This window comes from Heterocephalus glaber, unplaced genomic scaffold (assembly GCF_053883595.1).
Source record: "Heterocephalus glaber isolate CG9 unplaced genomic scaffold, H.glaber_assembly_v1.0 deba00000678, whole genome shotgun sequence".
Taxonomy (NCBI): Eukaryota; Metazoa; Chordata; class Mammalia; order Rodentia; family Bathyergidae; genus Heterocephalus; species Heterocephalus glaber.
In genome coordinates this window covers 465034-483934 of record NW_028258157.1, presented here as the reverse complement: position 1 = coordinate 483934, position 18901 = coordinate 465034, and the positions used below count along the sequence as shown (strand labels likewise).

Below are 18901 nucleotides of genomic sequence, written 5' to 3'. Positions count from 1 at the left end.
GTGTCCAACACAGGATGAAAGGGGCTGGGGAGGTGCCCATCTTCCATGCCAGAACTGTGTCTGCCTCATGTAAGTGTTAGGAATCCCTGAGTTTGTTGTTGTCCTTGACATTATTTAGTAAAGTTTCATAATGCATGAGATCTCCAATTCATGTTAGTCTCATTTTACAGTCAGACCCTGTGTGTGAGCTCACCTCTTATTTCAAAAGAATGCAATTTAGCTTCACTTATATATAAACACATAAATTGTAAGGGCATTGGAATTATTGCTAACAAAATATTATCCTTGGTTAGCAAAGAGAAAGATTTACACACATTCTATTTACAGTAGATTGGGCATATCACATTAAATTTATAGGAAAGCAGCAGACATTAAAAATGGTTCACATCCTCTGGCTTCCTGCACAAACTGTAACTGCATGGGAGTCGGTGTCTTGTCTGGGAGGTGATCCCAGGAAACATTGCTAGGTCGCTGCACGGGAGGGAGGCAGGTGAAGCAGAAGCCAACTACAGGGCCTCAGTTTAATTTAAGGGAAATTCATTCTGCTGATAAAGCCCGGAAGTCATCTTGAACAGCCACTTCAAAATAGTCCTGCCCAGATATTCGGTACCCACCTTCCTCACTGGTGGGAAGAACAGACTCGGGCCTCAGAGGAAGGAGTAGCCAAAGCTGTAGACACTAATAGTGACGAGGTGCCCAGTCCGCTCTGTCTGATCAGTGATTCTTAACGACGGAGGCTGATGTCAGTGTTTAAAAACAAACAGGCAAACATGGTTAACCAGGATGGTGGGCTTCCAGAATGAAAGCCAAGATCAAAATTTATTCTCCTATTTTATTTCATTTTATCTTTGCTTTATGTTTATAACACACAATTCTAATCATCAGTGAATCAGTCTGTACACACACCACATCTTGATCTTTTATACTCCCCATGTCCTCTAACTCTTTCCCCATCATTTATTTTCATCTTTTCCCTCCTCTCTGTTCAGCCCTTGTGCTGGTGCCTTCCTTGGTGGGGTGACCCAAATGTTTTCCCAGAGGCCTTGAATCCATCCATGGTTCTGGGCCATTTAAATGAGGGTTTCAGCAGCTGTCCATTCATAGTTACCCCAAAGATGGAAGTACCTGAATAAATGCTCTGAGTTCCATTCCTAGTTCCTCTTCTCTATATTTTGTGGCAGCAACCCTCACAATAATCTCTTTTTTTTTAAACTTGACCTACTATTCTGTGAGGCTCAAAATATCCAAATAGTAACTGTAGAATTAGGTTTAGTGGAAGTCTTAGCATGACAAGAGCATTCCTGCTTTCTCAGCACACACTGCGGGAAAGCAGAACATATGTTTCTGCAGAGCCTAAAGTTACAGGGACAGGACACACGCATTCCCCCAGTGGGTCACTCTGAGTGATAGTGACGGGGGGCACCCTGCTCTTCCCCATTTGGTTCCTTGCTACTCACACTCAAGCATTTTATTTTTTTGCGGGCATAGCCAAGGAGTAGTGGGAACACTTTACTGTATCATTTGGCAATTTTTATGATACAAATGCACCATGCCAGGTTCATGCTACCATTGTGAGGTCAGCTGTCCTTAAAAATTCTTGCAAATGCGATCTTTTTTTGTCATGAGCAGTTATAAGCTAGCTCCAGCACATTGCGCCACGATTCGAAGAACCGCAGTGGAAAACACGTGCTGTTTCACGAAAGACAGCGTCCCGGCCCCTATTTTCATCTCGGATCTGGAGCCTCATGTAAAAGGCACTTGCAGTTTTTATCAAGTGGGCAGCTTCTGGGAACACAGCATGCGGCAGGCCCAGTGGACTCTTTGGTCATGTATCTATTATTGACCTTTCTTTTCCGAATAATGGGTTGCTTCACTTTAGAGGGTGTTATGTAGGATCCCATAATGAAAAAATCAAACAGTATCTGCACTCAGGGTGAGTGCTGCTGCATGAGGCACCAGGAAAAAGAAAATCCTGTTCCTGGGTTATGTGTCAATTATAAGAAAAACAAACTGTACCCTTCTCGAGGGAGATGGCATGCAATATAATAATATTTTGCACCAAGTTCCTCCTGGTTCTTTGGAGGACACTGGGTTGGACTACTCCCTATGGGCTGGCCATTTGCCAGTAGCAATAGCTAGGTCAGAGTAGGTAAGAAAGCACTCGTGTCTCCAGTTCCACATGTACGTCCTCCTGCTCTTCCATGCATGCACCCCCACAACCCCATCGGGAGCTGAATGCCTTCCTGAGGACAAATCCTCATACCCACCTGTCCTTCAGCACGTCCCCTCTGAGGACCCTCTCCAGTGACCACTGACTCGAAACAAAGGGATATGTGCACTTCCTGCTTCCTCCCATGGGTCTGTCCCCCGTTTCTTCTTCAGAACTTTTGCCCTGAGGAAAGTCTTCCAAACTTGCTCCTTCGGGGCCTTGGCCAGCCAGCCAGCCAAGCCCCTCACTGCTGTATGGAGGCCATGTGTCTTCTTATCTCGGGCTCCTCGCTCCTCATGCCATGTTGATAGCAGGCGCATTTTTCCTCAAGGTCCCTCAGCATCCTCGACAGGCTTTCCTGACGTCAGCTGGTTCAAACTGGACAGGTCCTGCAGCTCAGTTGGCAAACAGTCTCTGTTTTAGCTTTTCCATTCCGGCTGTGCTGTCCCTTGCCGTTTTATTGCCTAGAGCCATGAGAGGGGATGGGATGGACCACTAGGAGAGAAAATGCCATCTTTTATAGTCTCTAGGGACAGAGACGCTGCTGTCCTCTAAACAGTGGGAACAGGCTACATCTACCTATCCAGATGTTCCATGTTGAACTGCACCAACTTGAATCTCCTCATCCTACTCTTAAGGTTCCATTCCTTAATTCCTAATACCCTGACTTTCTACATAGAAATCTGTGAAGGGTCTGGATGCAGCACTTTTGCAGTTAGGAGTCCCAAAAGCAAGTGTGATCCCACTTTCTAGCACATGCTAGTCCTCTAGCAGCAGGAAATGAGAGTCTCTTTATTAGCTGTCAGAGAGATCTTCTGGCTTGCTTTCTTCTTTCTTAGTTCATAGCTGGCTGCTCTGAGGCTGACATCTCCTTCAATGAAATTTGACAACCAGCCAACTCCAGCTTTTAGATTAGTATTGTCCCTGTGTCTCCCAGAGGCTTAGGGCATCCCCTTTAATCTATAGTATGCCTAGATTACAAGAGACAGAAATCTTGGCAGTTGTGACTCAGCAGCACTGAGGCCCTTCCTTCGCCCTAATTAGCACTAGTCCACCCAGGTACCAGGGAGTCTCCATTGCCATACAGCTGCCAGTGATTCAGTCATACAGGTTCTGCTTGCTAAGATCACTGCTAGGGTCGGTTTAGATTGGGTTTCTCCAGAAACTGTTTCCAAGACAAGGATTCAAGCTCGAGTATTTATGTGGAAATTAGCTCTAAGGCAGTCTGTTGAGAAATGTGGGAATGAAAGATGAGAACTATTGAATTGATGCCTTATCAAATAAGTCACCACTTATTTTAAAGTGAGTAGAACCTGGTCCTCTGGGTAACTCTGGGAACGAGTGTGGATTACATAAATGAGAATTATGCCCTCTGAGAGGGAAATACGCTAGAGCATATGAAATTGTTAACTCTTCCCAAGGGTTATCAGTTGGCTGGCGTGGCAGCAGCGGGGAGTAGGCTGCAGTCTCAGGCAGTTACACACTAGATTGGCATGAAGACAAATGTGCATGGAGTATCAATAGCTCCTACTAGATTGAACAATGCTATCAATTAGAGCCTTTTCAAAGAATTTCTGATTAAGTATCTTTCGGATGTGTTTTATACTTTGAACCTTTGACCAGCAAGGTGTGAGTTGTGCTTCTTTCCTACTTAAAGATCTTGTATGGGATTGACATTGGAATTCTCAGTACTTAACAAATTTGAAGACCATGACTTTTCCTAAAAATATTGTAGTCTTTAAATGTGCATTTCTTTAGAGAAGAGTGTTAAGTAACTTCTTATGAAGCACAGTTACTAAGAAACACACTGCAAGAGAGTTCCTCGTGGTTTCTGTGGACCAGGTTACAAGAGACTTTACTGATCCCCAGGCAGCTTTTTGTAAATCCCATCTTCTGTGTCCTCACTTGGGGTGGCTTGATCTTGTGAGCTAAAGAAGCCCTTCACCCAATGTAACATGCTACTCTGAGAATATAAAGTCCAGGAAAACAGCAATGGAACATTTCTCTTTCGCTTTTGTGACTGCAGGGATGCATTTTCTCATGGTACTGAAGAGACTTCCTAAGTCTCCCCAGGAAGCCTCTGCATGTGCTCCGTCCCTGAGAACGTTCAGTCCCTGAGAGATTCACAGTCAGATCTGCACTGACACTTCCTCAGTGTGGCCCGGACCGCTGGACAGAGGAAGCCAGCAGCCTCGCATGTTTAGGTTTATGTGCCTATAACTCTTAACAAAAACTAAGGGCACTTTTTATGCCTGAATCTGAGATGAGCTGCCAGGACTCATGCGGAACCATTTCTGAGCGTGTCCAGTGGCCCCATGGCTGATCTCTGTGTAGAAAGCGAGCCTGCATTAGGCAGTGTCAATGTAAGTGGAGCAGAGCCGCTTCCCACTAATCCAGGCCGATGCTTTGATAGAGGCAGCGCTGGGCCGCAGGCAGCAGCTCAGTCACAGCATCTCAGTCACAGCATCTCAGATGCTGACATGGGGAGTACAGTTTCTTTCCAGATGTGAAGGAGCTTGACGTTTTAGGAGTGAAATACTGTGAGCTGATAGAGGATGAAAAGAAAACGTACGCTGACACATAGGCATGCTAACAGCTGAGCAGGGTCTTCCCATGCTGGAGTACGAGCACATCCCTCCTACCTGCTGGACCAGACACCAGTGGTACCATTATGAGCAGGGTCTTTGAGTCAGTTTTCTTCCTGTGAGATTATCTAATTTGTGGTCATCATAAACTGCTGTCTTTGATTTCTCACCAGAAAAAAAGAAATAATCAAAATATATTTCTGTGTAATATCTTTGCAGTTGCTTGTAGGGTGGATCACTGAAAAGATAAATTTTACCATTCATCCAGGCTGCAGTCACTAAAGAATCCATAAGTAACAGTTTATAAATGCAGGTGCAAAATGAGGCAAAAGGAAGCATGGCCAGGCCAGAGAGGGGAGGGGAGCACAGCCCTACGCCAGGTGGGATCTTTCTCCTACATGTAACTGCTGCAGAGAGAAGGGATTCCCCCGCGCTGGCACTGGTGGCACAGGCCTGCGACCCCACCTACGCATGTGGCTGAAGCAAGAGGATCCTGATTTAGAATGCCATCTGGGCAGTGTAGCAAGGCCCTGTCTCAAAATAAAAAGACCTGGGAATGTTTCCGAGTGGTGGAAACCTTGTCTTGCAGTGCATGAGTCCCTGGACTCAAGGCATTGTAAAACCCTCCCTCCAGAAAAAGTAGAAATAGGCTGTGGATTCTGAGATACAGTCCTCTGAGTGAGACAGGTCTGTGTTCACACTTCCAAATAACAAAGTATTCCTTTGAATATGATATTCCAAACATCATGGGTGTCTTCGCTTCCCGTAGTATATGGATGAGGGCCCTGATGTCCACTGGCCTGTGCTGATCCTCCGCACGTCCCACCTCTCCCATAGCATCAGCAAGGCTCCCTCTGGATTTAGGGCCATGTCTCTCCTCTCACACACACCTGTTCAGGATGGAATCTTACAGTGACCGGGCACGACCTTTGACACTACTGGTTATGTGACCTCTTGTGAGTGACCCAACACTCACAAATCACAGCTTCTTCCCTTTCAGATGGACAGAAGCATATACAACTTTCCAAACCAGCAGGGAGCACCGAGTGAAATGTCACATATGACGTGTTCATAGGTTATAACCATTACTGTGTTTTTTTGTTATTACTGTATTTCCATACTTTTCTACCACCTGTTGGCAAACAGCTCTTCATGAATCTGTCCTCTTTCTTCGGGTCTAAGCATGGAAAGCCACTAGCTCAGAGTTTTGAGTATCCCGACATGGTCAAGACAGAGATTCTTCTTCCCAGAAGAAATTTACACTGCGGAGTAATTTACAATGCTCTCTGTGAAGGGGAAGATGGATGTGCTGTAGGTGTCTTCACTTACAATAAGGGACCTCCTCATCTGCAGAGTGGCCACCCGAATCACATCTCACTGCCTGTGTGGGTGAGCCCGCCCTTCTGTCATGCTGCAGTAATTGGGGTTGGGCCATTTGGCTTCTGCTACACCTGTGAGTGATAATCTGTCCCTAGTCTCTGACCCAGAGAGGTTTCTGGTGTGGTTTGGTTTGCTTATTATCTATGAAACAGTAAGAAGCTAACGTTAGCTTGCAAGTTGGTGTAAAAATCTCATGCAGCTCAGGGTCCCTGCCTGGACTGTCTGACCCCAGCTGGACTCAGAGTGGGGTTTGTTTCGGGGTGGGTTTGTGCTCACTGTGTAGGCAGGGTAAGGCACAGCCTCAGCCATCCCCTTCCCTGTGTGCTATAAATCTCCACTTTCCTTCTGAAATATGCTGAATGTGTTCTAGACAAGGACATATTTTAAAGTTAGGAAGTAGCTTTTAAAAGTATCAACATATGATAACTTTGTGAGTTTTTGTACAGTTTGACCATAAAGGTAATTGTTCTCTTCGGTAGAATTCACATCACCTCACAAACCAGGCACCCCCTTTACCACAGCTAAAATAAAATAAAAGAGCCGCAGCGAGCCAATAGACTTCTGTGACAAATGAAATCTAGGAGCATAACTTCATCTTGTGTCTGATAAAATATCCATCCATCTGGATTTCCGGAAGACTTGATGTTGATCCATGCTCATTTGTGTCAACAGGAAGCCCGTGCTTTATGCTCCTCTTCTTAAATTGGCACCGGTGGCCCTGCAGCATGGGCCTGGCCTGGTGGCTGTGGGAGGCAGTGCTTAGAAAAGCAGAATCCCAAGCTCCATCCCAGGCCCACGGAGGCAGATTCAGCACTCAGCAGGCCCTAGTACTTACTGGTCCCATCACTGTTACCTGCGTCCCCCCAGGCCGGTTCCCCACATCCAGGAGGGGATCTATGCATACAGACGGAGCAGGCACACTTAGCAAGTGCACCCGGCTCATCATGGACTTCCATCTGAGATCTTGGTAACTTGGGCAATTCTTAGTACTGTGCATATTCATGAGTGCTTTTATCTTGCAGCCGTTTGCTTTCTGGTGAGGTGTTTAAAAACACAAGAAGAAAGCATAGAATTAAGGTCTCTGGAAGCCAAATTGTCTCCTTATATACTTGGCTTTTGTTTTTTTAGGATTAAGGTAAGTGCTCTAAAAATTATGTTCATTTAAAAGACATATGAAGAAATTATACAAGATGAAGAAAAGACAGAAGAAAGGAATACATTTAGGGACCAGAGTAACAGGGCCAAATTAAGAAGGTTATTTAGTTTTAAAAAAAGAGACATGTCAAAGGATTATTTAATTGCCTTGCAAACCTAAGAAGCATTTATAAGAAAGTGTTGACTAGCATAATAAATATTTGTCCATTGATTACATGACATACGAAGTTTTTCATACTTGGAAATTAGTTCTACGTGTAGTTTTGGAAATAAATAGAAAAGTAGTATTCAAAAGATGAGGCCAAAGGAAAATTTTTATTCTGAACTGAGGTATTATTTTAAAAGTCTAAAAATAATAGACTTATTGGCTGGTGAACTAGGCAAAGCCTGCATGGATTTCAGCACTTACTGGTTAGGATTTTCTCAAATTACATTTATACTTAATTTTGGATCTAAGTAAAGAGAATGACTTAGCCTGCCCTGAGCTGTAGGTGTACTCAAATTGTTTAGGTATTAAATTAAATGATCGTATTTGTTGTTAACTATTTGGTTGGCTAAAAGTTCAAAACAAATTAAAGTCCAAATGGATACTATAGCTACATTAGGTAGAATGCTTATGACTTTAATCTTACTTGTTAATATCACATTTCAGAAAATTCCTAAAGCAATATAAAAGCATTTTTAGAATTATAATATATATTGTAGCTTAAAAAACATGTGCTAAGACATTAAGATCTTTCCTTTAAATGTTAAAATGCAAAAGGCTTCATCATAAACCCATAATTTGTATCATTTTTCTTACAAATTTCAAGTACAGTTGTAGGCATATACTCTTTCTCACAATTAATTCATCATTTTCATGTTTTATTCAGTAATTCCTGGCTATGACATCCATAAGATATATTTTATTTTATTATTTTGAGGGGCTGGGGATCAAACTCAGGGCCTAGCTCATGCCAGACAAGCACTCACCCAGTGAACTACATCCCTAGCCCCCATGACACCCTTCAACATAGATTTCAAAATAGCTCTTCACTCCTCAGGAGATTTCTTCTACTTCACTGTGTGCTCTGTGCTAAATATGACCTTTGTTCCGTTTTTGGAGAATTTAGATCCTCTCCGCACTGTGTGCTTTCAAACATGTCTGTTAGATCTCAGTGGAACTAAGACAGATGGAACAGGATTCCGTCAACTCTCTGTGGTAACTTTCGTCAGTTGGTTTTGTGGATTCCAGACTCCATTCCATGTTCAAGAGAATTCACTGGTGATGTTAATAACTTTGTGTAAATCATAGCCCCCTTCCTGTTTGAGGCACGTCATGTAGATTTGTGCAGATCAGAAATTGCTGGGGATTTGGGATTGTGACACTTCTGGCCCAGAGGGCTCCCCACTGTCCCCCGTTTCCTCAGCTCTGTCCTCTCATGCTCCCCTGTCAGAGACCCACCACGGGGATCTCTCCAGTCCCTCCACCCCCTTCTCCCTCCATCACTTCCCTTCACGTCACGTTTCTTTCTGCCATTTCTCTCCACCTGATGTTGTATACATGTGTGCTCTGTATTTTCTGCATCCTCATTCTCCCTCCTCCCCAAGATGTTTTGTGCAGCTATGACTGTGTCAGGAGTAGTTCAAGGCACATGATGGTCACTTTTGTATCTCTGCCACTTCTTTGTCAGTCGTAACACTGCTGAACAACTAACTACATTAGAGTCGAGATTTTTGAGATACTTGTAAATCACTGATGAATTCACTTTTCTTTTATGGGCAGAGTTAACCTTACTCCTCAGTCCTGTAGTAACTCTGCTCAGTAAAGAGTTTCAGTATGTATGAGTAGCTATCATTTTGTTTAGGTTGTTTAAGCAAACTGAGCCATGAACACATACTCTAAATGCTGTTTTTTTTTCAACTAGGGAAAATTTTCCAAGCAGTCGGCTTCCCCTATCATGAAAACACTGTATTGATCAGGTCTGCTTCACAGTGTTGCTACAGCAGAATAGATCAAAGAGTATGTGAGCTTTGCGTTATTTCATTGAGGTTTTCTCTTCAGTTGCTGGCATTCAGATTTGCAGAGGGCTATGAAAAGTATTTGCAGTGGAGATGATCCTAGCATCAGTCTCCGGACTGATGGAGTGGGGAGGGAAGCTGCCCTTACTTCTAGCTGGACACACATTGCAGCATCAGGATTGCACCGTATTGGAAGAAAAGATGGCTGAAACGTCAAGGCGAGATGAATGAAGAAACAAAATACAGATTACTTGCCAAGTAGAAGAATGGTGTTCTTTCAACTGCTTAAAATTCTCCTGAATGCATGTGCAGAATTTCAAAACTTTTTGTATCAAGATACAAATAGATTGTTTTAACAATGATACTTGGAACTTACTTTGAAATCAATGCAACATTTCAGAAAAGGTGAACAGACTGACTATTGAGTGTATTGTGTTTCAAGTTAATTGAGATATTTCTTAGAAATAAAAATATTGACACTTCTAATGTATGATCACTTACATTCATAGGCAAACATATTTTGCCTTTATATCATATATCATAAAGATAAATGTTGTCCTTATATAGTACATACAATAATTAAATTATAATAAAACAATTCTATTTTCTCTACTGATACTATTTTCTTTAGACACACACGGAATTACTCCTTTTGCATTTAATTTTTTTCTGATTGTTAAACCTACAGGTATAAGAGCTTGAGTGGTTTTCCAGATGATCTAGCAAAGCTTTTATTTCATAAAGGGAGAGGCTAAGTCCCCGAGGCAGCAATTGAATCTGTTGTATCAATGATACTGATTAAGGCAGGGTCTGGACTGGAGTTGAGTCTGAGTGGAGAATTTTTATTAGTCTGCTCCTGTCTTTATGCAATGGGCCAAGGCGACCAAACGGCTGCCACCCCTGTGGAGACAGCGCTGTGGGTCTGAAGAGCCGAGGATCGAGGATCGCATGCAGCATGTTGCAAGGGGTACGTTCGCGGCGAGTCTAACTGGGATGTGGCCACAGCTTCTGGTTTTCCCTGGATCGGGGTTAGCGGCAAAATTAAAATCACGTGAGCAACGTTATGGAAAATCGTAAACTACCTAGCGGTACTCTGAATAATATATTTGGGGCCTGAATTAAAAATAGAAAAACAAGTGTATGAATAGATGAGATAGGCTTATAAGAACTGAAATACGGAATTGATGAGTAATTCTTCCTGAAATGAAAAGCAGACTCCGATGAAAACATCGTTTTTTCTACCTTACCAGTAAATGTAATTTTAATTAGACAGAAATATTTCTAAAGTTCTGTAGGAAGACAGATATGGGAAAGTATCCTAACAGGGTTTGGTGGTGTGTGCTGTGGTATTAATTAACTCAGAAGTGGCAAAAGACAGAGAAGTGTTGGGTCGTCCGGGCTTGGGCCAAGTGCGGGCCGTGGGAGCCCTCATTTCCTCGGGAGACAGCAGAGTCACAGCCACGGCTGGAGGAGGAATCAGTGGCAAAAAGCATATCGTGCGTGTAGCCTGGCACACATGTGATTCTTGACACAGTCTAACCAAAAGTTTCATTATTACGAAAAGTGAGAAGTTTAGGAATAATTGAAAAAGTAAATGAACAAAAGTTGTAGAAATACAACCCAAATCGCATAAAAACAGATCATGAATCAAAACTTCATTTAATACAAGGAAATTGCCCATTTGAAAAACATAATTCATCGCCTCCTAATGTTGCGGAAAATAATTTCCACCATGACTAAATGTCAAGATGTAAAATAAGCACACAAAAAAAGAAAGAAAAAATGAAATATTTGTACGAGTTATAAGTGAATATTTATCTGATTGATGGCAAATCTTCTAAGTCCAAAATATTCTTTAAAAATCACAAAGAATAGGTTCACAGGCTCAAATTAAAAGGTAACAAAAAATGGAAAAAGAGCACAATTCACAGAACCATGAAAAAATTGATGTAGGAGACAAAGTTTCACTTCTGCAGCAAACAAGGAAATTCGTGTAATATAAATGTTGAAGTGTACATTTCACTTGCAGTTTAGCAGACAAAAAGAGCTTGTGTTTATGAGACTGACTCAGGTACACTTTGAAATGGTACAGAATTTCTGGAAGCTGATAAAAATCCAGGAGTCAGTCCTGACTATGGGAGGATCTGTTCGGACAGATGTACCCAGCTGTCTTCTATTGGTTTCAAATACACATTTTGCTTCTATATGATTTTTATTTTCCCCTCTCCTACGAAAGTTATGAAAGTCTAAGGAAATGTTTAACTTGTGCCTCATGTGTGCGTAAAACTCAGGTGTAACTGAGAGTTGCAGACCTGCTTCCTCCCCGACCGTTTTCCTCCATTGCCATCTGCTGACTGAAATCTCAGCAGCGTGAGATGCTGTCCTTTAGGATTCTGCAAGACTGTATTGATTATGTAATTTCTGCCACGAGTTTCAGTTAATTACATAATTTAAATTTGTTATGTGCTATTAATCACACTTAACTTTCATTAAAAAGTTCACCGACAGATTTAATTTCAAGATCGCCCATGCTTCAAAGCCCGCAGGTTCGATTTGAATTTATTTAGGGTTTATTATGTTTATTATGTATTAGAAGGAGGATCTTTGGGGAGGTTCTAAGAAATAGTTTAGGTATTGGGTAGTTTTTTCAAAACCAACGCGTTATAAATTGCACCCGGTTTTGCCACAGAAGCAATGCTTCATACTGGACATCTGCAGGGCCTACACCACCAGGTCGCCTTTGCAGCAGCTCAGCTCGGGAGGAGAAGGGGACAGAGCCAGAGAGAGGAGGGAGGGAATTAACAGGCAGACAGAGATGGCTGGGCTCAAAGCCCCACATGCAGGCCACCACTCTGGCTCCCTTTTCCCCTTAATTCCTCAAGTTTTTGGGGCGAAACCCAGGAGCCCATTTACCTCTCAGGGGAGACGTGTGCTCTGGGAGGCCGTGTGCTGCCAGAGCCTGTTCCTCGGCAGAGGACCCTCAGGGGGACATCCTAGGCTCAGGGGACAGGGTGATCGGCAGATGGAGGGACCTGTGGGTCAAGGGTTTCTCACCAGGCAGCGGACAGCAAAGCAAAACAGAAACTGCCTTCACCAAAGCAAGAGCTCCACTTACTTCATTTGGGAAATTAGCAATCGATTGTGGCTCTTAACTCTCTTTTAATTGGACACTTGTACTTGATGCGACATTTAAAAGGAAGGGTGTTTTGGTTTTTTGCAGGGGAGGCATTGAAATTTACAGATCATGTTTATTTTAGAAACTATTTCGCACTGGCCTCGTATTTGAGGCTTGCTTGGGTTGTCCTTCAGTGAACTTTATTTAAAGCTCTTAAACCTGAGTGTTGACCTGAATCTTTGTCCTTAATTAACAACATATTCCACTTTCAATACTGAACACATTCATGTTTTTTTACTAAATACCTTTTGAAATAATGGAGTTGCAAGTTATTTAAGTAATGGAGTTTCGAATCATTTAAAAATCTACTATGGGCCAGCATGTGTGATAGTTGTTGTCCACCTCTTCAGTTGACTATTTTCATGGATTCAATTTTTTCTGAACGTACAAATTTAACACATGGCAAAAGGAAAACACAATTTCCTATCTTATAAGTCTATGACTTGATTATTGATCAACATTTTGCACTAGTTTAATTTTCTCACATCCTATATCCAAGGCATTATGGAGAAAATGTGTACGTGAATTCAGTAAATATGCACAGCATACTCATTATGTGCCATTCCTGATGGTGGTGGAATGGGAAATTTTTGAGCATGTGAGCTAATAACACAGAAAAAGAAATGTGAGCTGGTGACTCTTAGGTGTTCTGTATGAGAGAGGTGGAGGCGGCCTGGCTTTTCTGGGACTGGCAAAGGATCCAGTGTGATGTTTGTTTCCATTTTTGACTCTGCAATGTTAAATACACACTTTCAAAAGAGGCATTTTCTTAAGATAAAAGCAGAGCTCCTGAAGTCTAGCTTTTCACTCACCTTACACAATTTCCAAGTTTTCTAAAGCTGTCTTATACTGTTGCTTGAAGGTTTTTAATAGGTGGTTTTAATATCAGGACACAGGTTACCAAAGCTGCCATTTAAGTTCATGAAAATAAACATAGACACATACACACACACACACACACACACACACACACACATTCTAAAGGCAATTGAGCCTAAGATATCTGAAATGTATTCTTATCTAATTTAAAGCTTTAAAAATTCATCATGCCTTTGCTAGGAGAGTAAGATTGGCTAGAGGGAGTTCTACCTCATAAGTTATTCCACACTCTGCATTATTTATGACTGGCATTATGAGAACAATTGTAATATTTCTGTTATACACCACTGAATTTGTACTTAGTGAATCGGATTCACATTTAATCAATTTATATTTAAGGGACTTAATGAGATGCTTCACTGTTCTGCTTTAAAAGCAGGCCAAGGCCAAATGAAAGACTCAGGGATAGCAATTCAGTGTTCAGTGTTCATTTGCTGCCTAACTTTTATCTTCACCATGACTCATGGTTTAAGCAAATCAGTTAATAACATTTCCTGTAACTATTTCTCATAATTCTCTAAAGTCAGATGTTTCCTATTAATAAATTGGCAAACTTTGCTTTCTCACGAATATAGGAGGAGTTCTCACATTCTTTAATTTTTAAAGTGGAGCATGATTGCATCCAGCTATCAAGGAGCAGAAGGCAAAGATTAAGGCAATGGGAGTAGTCACTCTGATTGAAGATGATGAGTTTTGAACCTTTGAGTTTACAGAAACCCCCTAATGATTATATCAAATAATGGTATATTAATAAGAAATACAATACACACATTCATGCTCGCAAATCCAGCCTGTGAAAGTGGTGTTCGCAATACAGCCCGGAAAGGGCTTGAGCTGCGCACCCGAGCAGGACGCTGCCCTCCCCGTCCCAGCGCTGGCTCCCGGCCTTGTGTGGTCCCATGGCCTCCTCCGGCCCAGCTTCCTCTGCTCTGCCGGGCCCGCGGTCCGTTTCCGGCCGGAAGTCCTCAGCCACGGAGCTTCCTCCCGCCTTCCCTCGCTCCTCAGCTCCGCTCTGCACGGACGCCTCCGTGCTCTCTTCCCCACCAGTCCTCTCAGCCTTGGGGACCCCCCCTGGCCACCCTCTCTCCTCGGTCCCACCCTGCAGCTCTGCCCAGCGTCTCGCCGAGCCCGCGCGAGCGGGTGGCTTCTGTCTCCCTCCTGAGACTTCCGCGGCAGTCCTCACCCCAGAGCTCCAGCCTCTAGATTCCCTGTCCCCCGAGCTCCGTCTTCCGTGTCCAGATCCTACCTCGCCGTTACTCTCGTGCCTTTAAGCCAGATTTCAATAGCGAATCTCTGCTTTGGGGCGGGGGGTGTTTTTTAATCTTAACCCACAGCTTCTTCTGAGCCTCACATTAGATCGTTTCTTGGCATCTCCACGTGTCTCTCGCACTCTGAAATCTCAGCCTCAGGTGAACTCTGCTTCTCTTACCCAGGGCTCCAGTGTCCTGACCCGGCCAGTCCTGCGTGTGCCCTGAGGCCCGTGTCACACACCCGGCCTGCCAGCAGGCTCAGGCCCGTGACTCATCCGCATGGGGAATCCACCGCCGTGTCCTAGTGCTTCTCAGAAGGACCCCGAGTCCTTCCCCGCGGAGCATCTCCACAACCAACAACCTAGTATTTTCAGCCGGGCAACTGCATTCACCAGCCAAGTACTCTCTCCTTGAAATTTTGCTCAGCTTAGATCTCTTTCCCACAGGGCAGCCAGGGTGAAGGCTTAGAATTCTAGGCTGGATTATCTTGCATTTGGCATAAGGCCTTCCAGCGCAGGTTTGTGTTTTTTCTTCCCTCGACAGAGAATGAAACCCCAGCTCTTCAGCATTTCCTCTAGAGCACACGTGACCGAGCCCTGCTTCTCTCTCTCTGACCCATGTCATCAGTCCTGTCTATGTGACAGAACCTGGATCTCCTTCCTGGGTTCCCTGCCCAGCCGCCCCTTCCCACACTGTGGCCCGTGTGCCTGTCCTGCTGAACCGCAGTGCCCATCTCCCGCTCTTCATGGAGCATTGCTCTGGAGTCACAGCCGTGCCGTTTCCCAGGAGAGACCCAAACTGAGCCGTGCACACTGGAAACCCTGTGCCTGATACTGCATCAGAGTGCAGTGAGGGGCTTTCCAGGCTGAGCTTCACCCGTCGCCTGTCCTGACCAGCAGCACAGGGCTAGCTGGAGGCACAGACCTGTGTCAGCGCTGGTTAGGATCTGGCTCCTTGCTCGTGAGTTGCAGGACTCCTTGTCCCCCTGCGCTGTTCAACCTCTCTAAGCCTAGGATTCCTCCTGGGTCTGATGGGAGTAATGATTATGCTCATCTTGTAAGGCATCTGCAAAGAGGACATGTATAATATTTTAGGGTTTGTATTACACTTTGCATAAGGTGAAAACCATGTAGATGTCTGCTTCCAGATGCAGGGTATGTGTGAGAGTGCATGCATGCGTGAGCAATCCACTTATTGTCTGGAGCACAATATTTTCATTTGTTCTGATTCTTGACCACTGGTCAATATTTGCTTTTGGACTGATGAACTTGCTGTGTTCTTGAAATGAAGCGTGGAGATCTTCAGAGGAAAGAGAATGTGGCACTCCGTAATGACAGGTAAGCATGTGGGAGCCACCCATTGAAATCACTGAATTATATCTTACCGATCTGAAAATATCCTTCCACATTTACCCAGCCAGGCACCTGCCTTCTAGCAAACATGTTTTCTGTCATTCTCCCTTTGTATCTGTGGTGGTCTGGGCCTCAGTAATCTGAGGAAAGGACTCCAATTACCAAATTAATAAAAGACAGGATGATTCTAGACAGCATTACATCACTCCTACTTTCCGTGTCCTTGTGGAAATACTCACCCAACTGTAGGGGTTTTTGGTGTGGGACAGGTTTCCTTGGAGTTCGTTCTGTCCTCTCATAGCCTCGTAGTAATGACCTGCTGGCCTTCACCTGCTCTCTAAGGTTTCCCTGTGTCTTTCCTGTACCCTGCACTGTGACATTTCTAGATGACCCATTACTCTTGACTCTCTCAGAATGCTTTCTGGTTTTAGCCCCATGGAATTGCTCCACCACTAAGTTTCAAAATTGCTAAACATCTATTCTTGTCACTCTAGGAACTTTCTTCCCAGGTAAGCTTTCCTGAGAGGAGGTGACTAAAGTGCTTGCCTTCTCCCTGCATCCTCAGCAGGCATCTCAGATCACTTCCAAACCTTGAGTATATTCTGTTGTCTTTAATTCTTTCAGGGAGGGGTTACATGTTCACCACACTGGAGACCTGGAAGTGGCCTCATGTGACTCAAATCCCACATTCTCAGGGAAACCAAGCTGTGGGAAGTGAGCAGATCACCTTGACAGGAGGAACAGAGGCATAGCCGAAGCCGCCCTTGGTCCTCCGGGCACTTTGCGTGCACCAGGCACCCTTTGGAGGGAAACTAGCATTGTGGCCTTGAGCTGCCTACACACTAATTCTGTGAAGACCAAGCAGTTGATTTTAGTGGTCGCTTACATGTTTTCTTTTTCTATCGTCTGCAGTTTAACAGCAATGCTCAGGATGTAAGCTGCTTTCAGCACCTGGTCCAAGCAAATGTAAGAAATAAGAAAGTGTTGAAAGACGCAGTGAATAACATCACAGCAAAAGGAATAACAGATTACAAGAAAGGCTTCAGTTTTGCTTTTGAACAGTTGCTTAATGTGAGTATCAATATTATGTCTCTCTCATTTATTATTGAATTATTGTGTCTGGACTTCCATATCCTGATAGCTACTTCTCTCTGAGGGTTCAATAACCACACTGTTTTTAACTTATTTAGAAACAATTGCACCAGGTGGACATTGGCAGTAAAAATCTTTGAACTCTTTATTTTTAAATCTAAATTTCAAGTAGTATGTACTTTCTTTTATGTATGTATTTTCTTTTAGACCTTTTATTCCCACATTTTCTCCAAATTCTAATTGAAAAACTCATTTGTAAGTTAATGATTTGATTTACCTTGAGTACATGCAAACTAGTTGGCCTATATAAAATATCTTGCTTTTTCCTCACCCCTGTCGCTGCAGTCCTTACCTGAACACTTGTACTTCCAGTCGTCACATGGGGATAAGAAATATTTTCATTTCAAATGGCAAGTGTAGGTCTTTAAGTTTATTTTTCCTAAATGAACAAAAATGTCCTAGTGGTAGAAACTAAGGTAAACAGAAAGCCAAGTCCCGGAGCAGGAACTCCTCGGCACGGCCTGCCCAGACTCACTTGTGCAAACTTCCGCTTCTGTTAACCACTGGCCTGGCCTGCTGCCTGCCCCAAGTTCCAGTGTGTTTCTTGTGCTGAGGACTAGTGCTCTGCCCTGTCCTTTGTCTCATTTTTAACTACTGCAGAGCAGGAGCCATGACTGAATTTCCTGTCTCTCGTGAGGAGCTGGTATGACAGTTTGGAGAGGGGGCTTCTCCATACTTTGGCTTCCTCCTGTCCCCGTGGGGCTAGCAGGGTGGGGACCTCAGAGCTGTGCTTAGGACTGGACATAGAACCTGCCCCACAGCCAGCCACATGCAGATGCAGAGTGGCAGATTCATAATGGATTCATGATCTTTCTTTCTGTAACAAAGGACTAACGAGCCACATCTGTTTAAGAGGCAACCTATAATTCCTGGCATCCCTGCTGTATCACTGAATAAATGAACCTTTACATTTGGTCTTCACTGGAAATCTGACTTTGTTGGTCCCTGAGTGAATATTCTAGACTGTTTGCATCACCCATTCCTTCACAGCCAGTATTTATGGAGTGCCCCTCAATTTCCTGCTGTGCTAGGGCAAGAATTAGAGAGAGAAATGAGACATCTGTGCTCAGGAAGGCCCAGCATCACGCATAACTGCCATCCCAGTACAATGCTAAGGTGGTGTTTCCTGGGTCAGAGTAGTGTTTCCTGGGTCAGAGTAGTGTTTCCTGGGTCAGAGTAGTGTTTCCTGGGTCAGAGCCATTGCCTACCCAGCACAGAGTACAGGCTCTGTACTCAGAGTACAGCTGACCCTAAGGAAGCCTGCAAAGGCGCCAGTTCCTTGAAAATGGACTTGTGAATGATGAGCAGTCTCGGAGGGAGATGATAGAGGGAAAATCATTTTCGAAGGAAAGAACAGTGGACAACTCTGAGAAGTACAAAACATGGCATGTCTACAAAGTTGCAATGAGTTAGCCTGGCTGGGAGAGAAGCCAGCAGGCCAAGGACACCAATAGAAGACCATGCAGTGTCAATGAAGCTCAAGGTAGCTGGGGACCCAGGCAGGGTTAGGGTACAACTAGTTTCAGATGTGTTCAGTTTGAGGTCTTAACTATTCAACCAACACCATTCAACAAGCCAGGAGGGAGACAGAAGAACAGAGACATTCTGCGTGGCCATCTCCGGGGGAAATTACCGTTGATGAAATGAAGGTGCTTGCTCAGTAACAAAACTCGAAAGCTTGAAGCTTCAGAATTCAAATTTCAATAACCATGAGGTTGAGATATGTTTGCCCTTGATTAAAGGAATATAAACCTTAATTTTTA

At 43.8% G+C, this 18901-nt stretch overlaps 1 protein-coding gene across 8 annotated transcripts in view; it reads left to right on the top strand.

Annotated features, from left to right (window-relative positions):
- The window catches only part of Cacna2d1 (calcium voltage-gated channel auxiliary subunit alpha2delta 1), a 428021-nt gene that overhangs the window by 329864 nt on the left and 79256 nt on the right, over positions 1-18901 (top strand). For all 8 annotated transcript variants that reach the window (XM_013070350.3, XM_013070351.3, XM_004839765.3 and 5 more), the window contains one exon: positions 16899-17057. In XM_013070350.3, coding sequence (XP_012925804.1) covers positions 16899-17057 — 159 coding nt within the window. The remainder of the gene's footprint in view (positions 1-16898; positions 17058-18901) is intronic.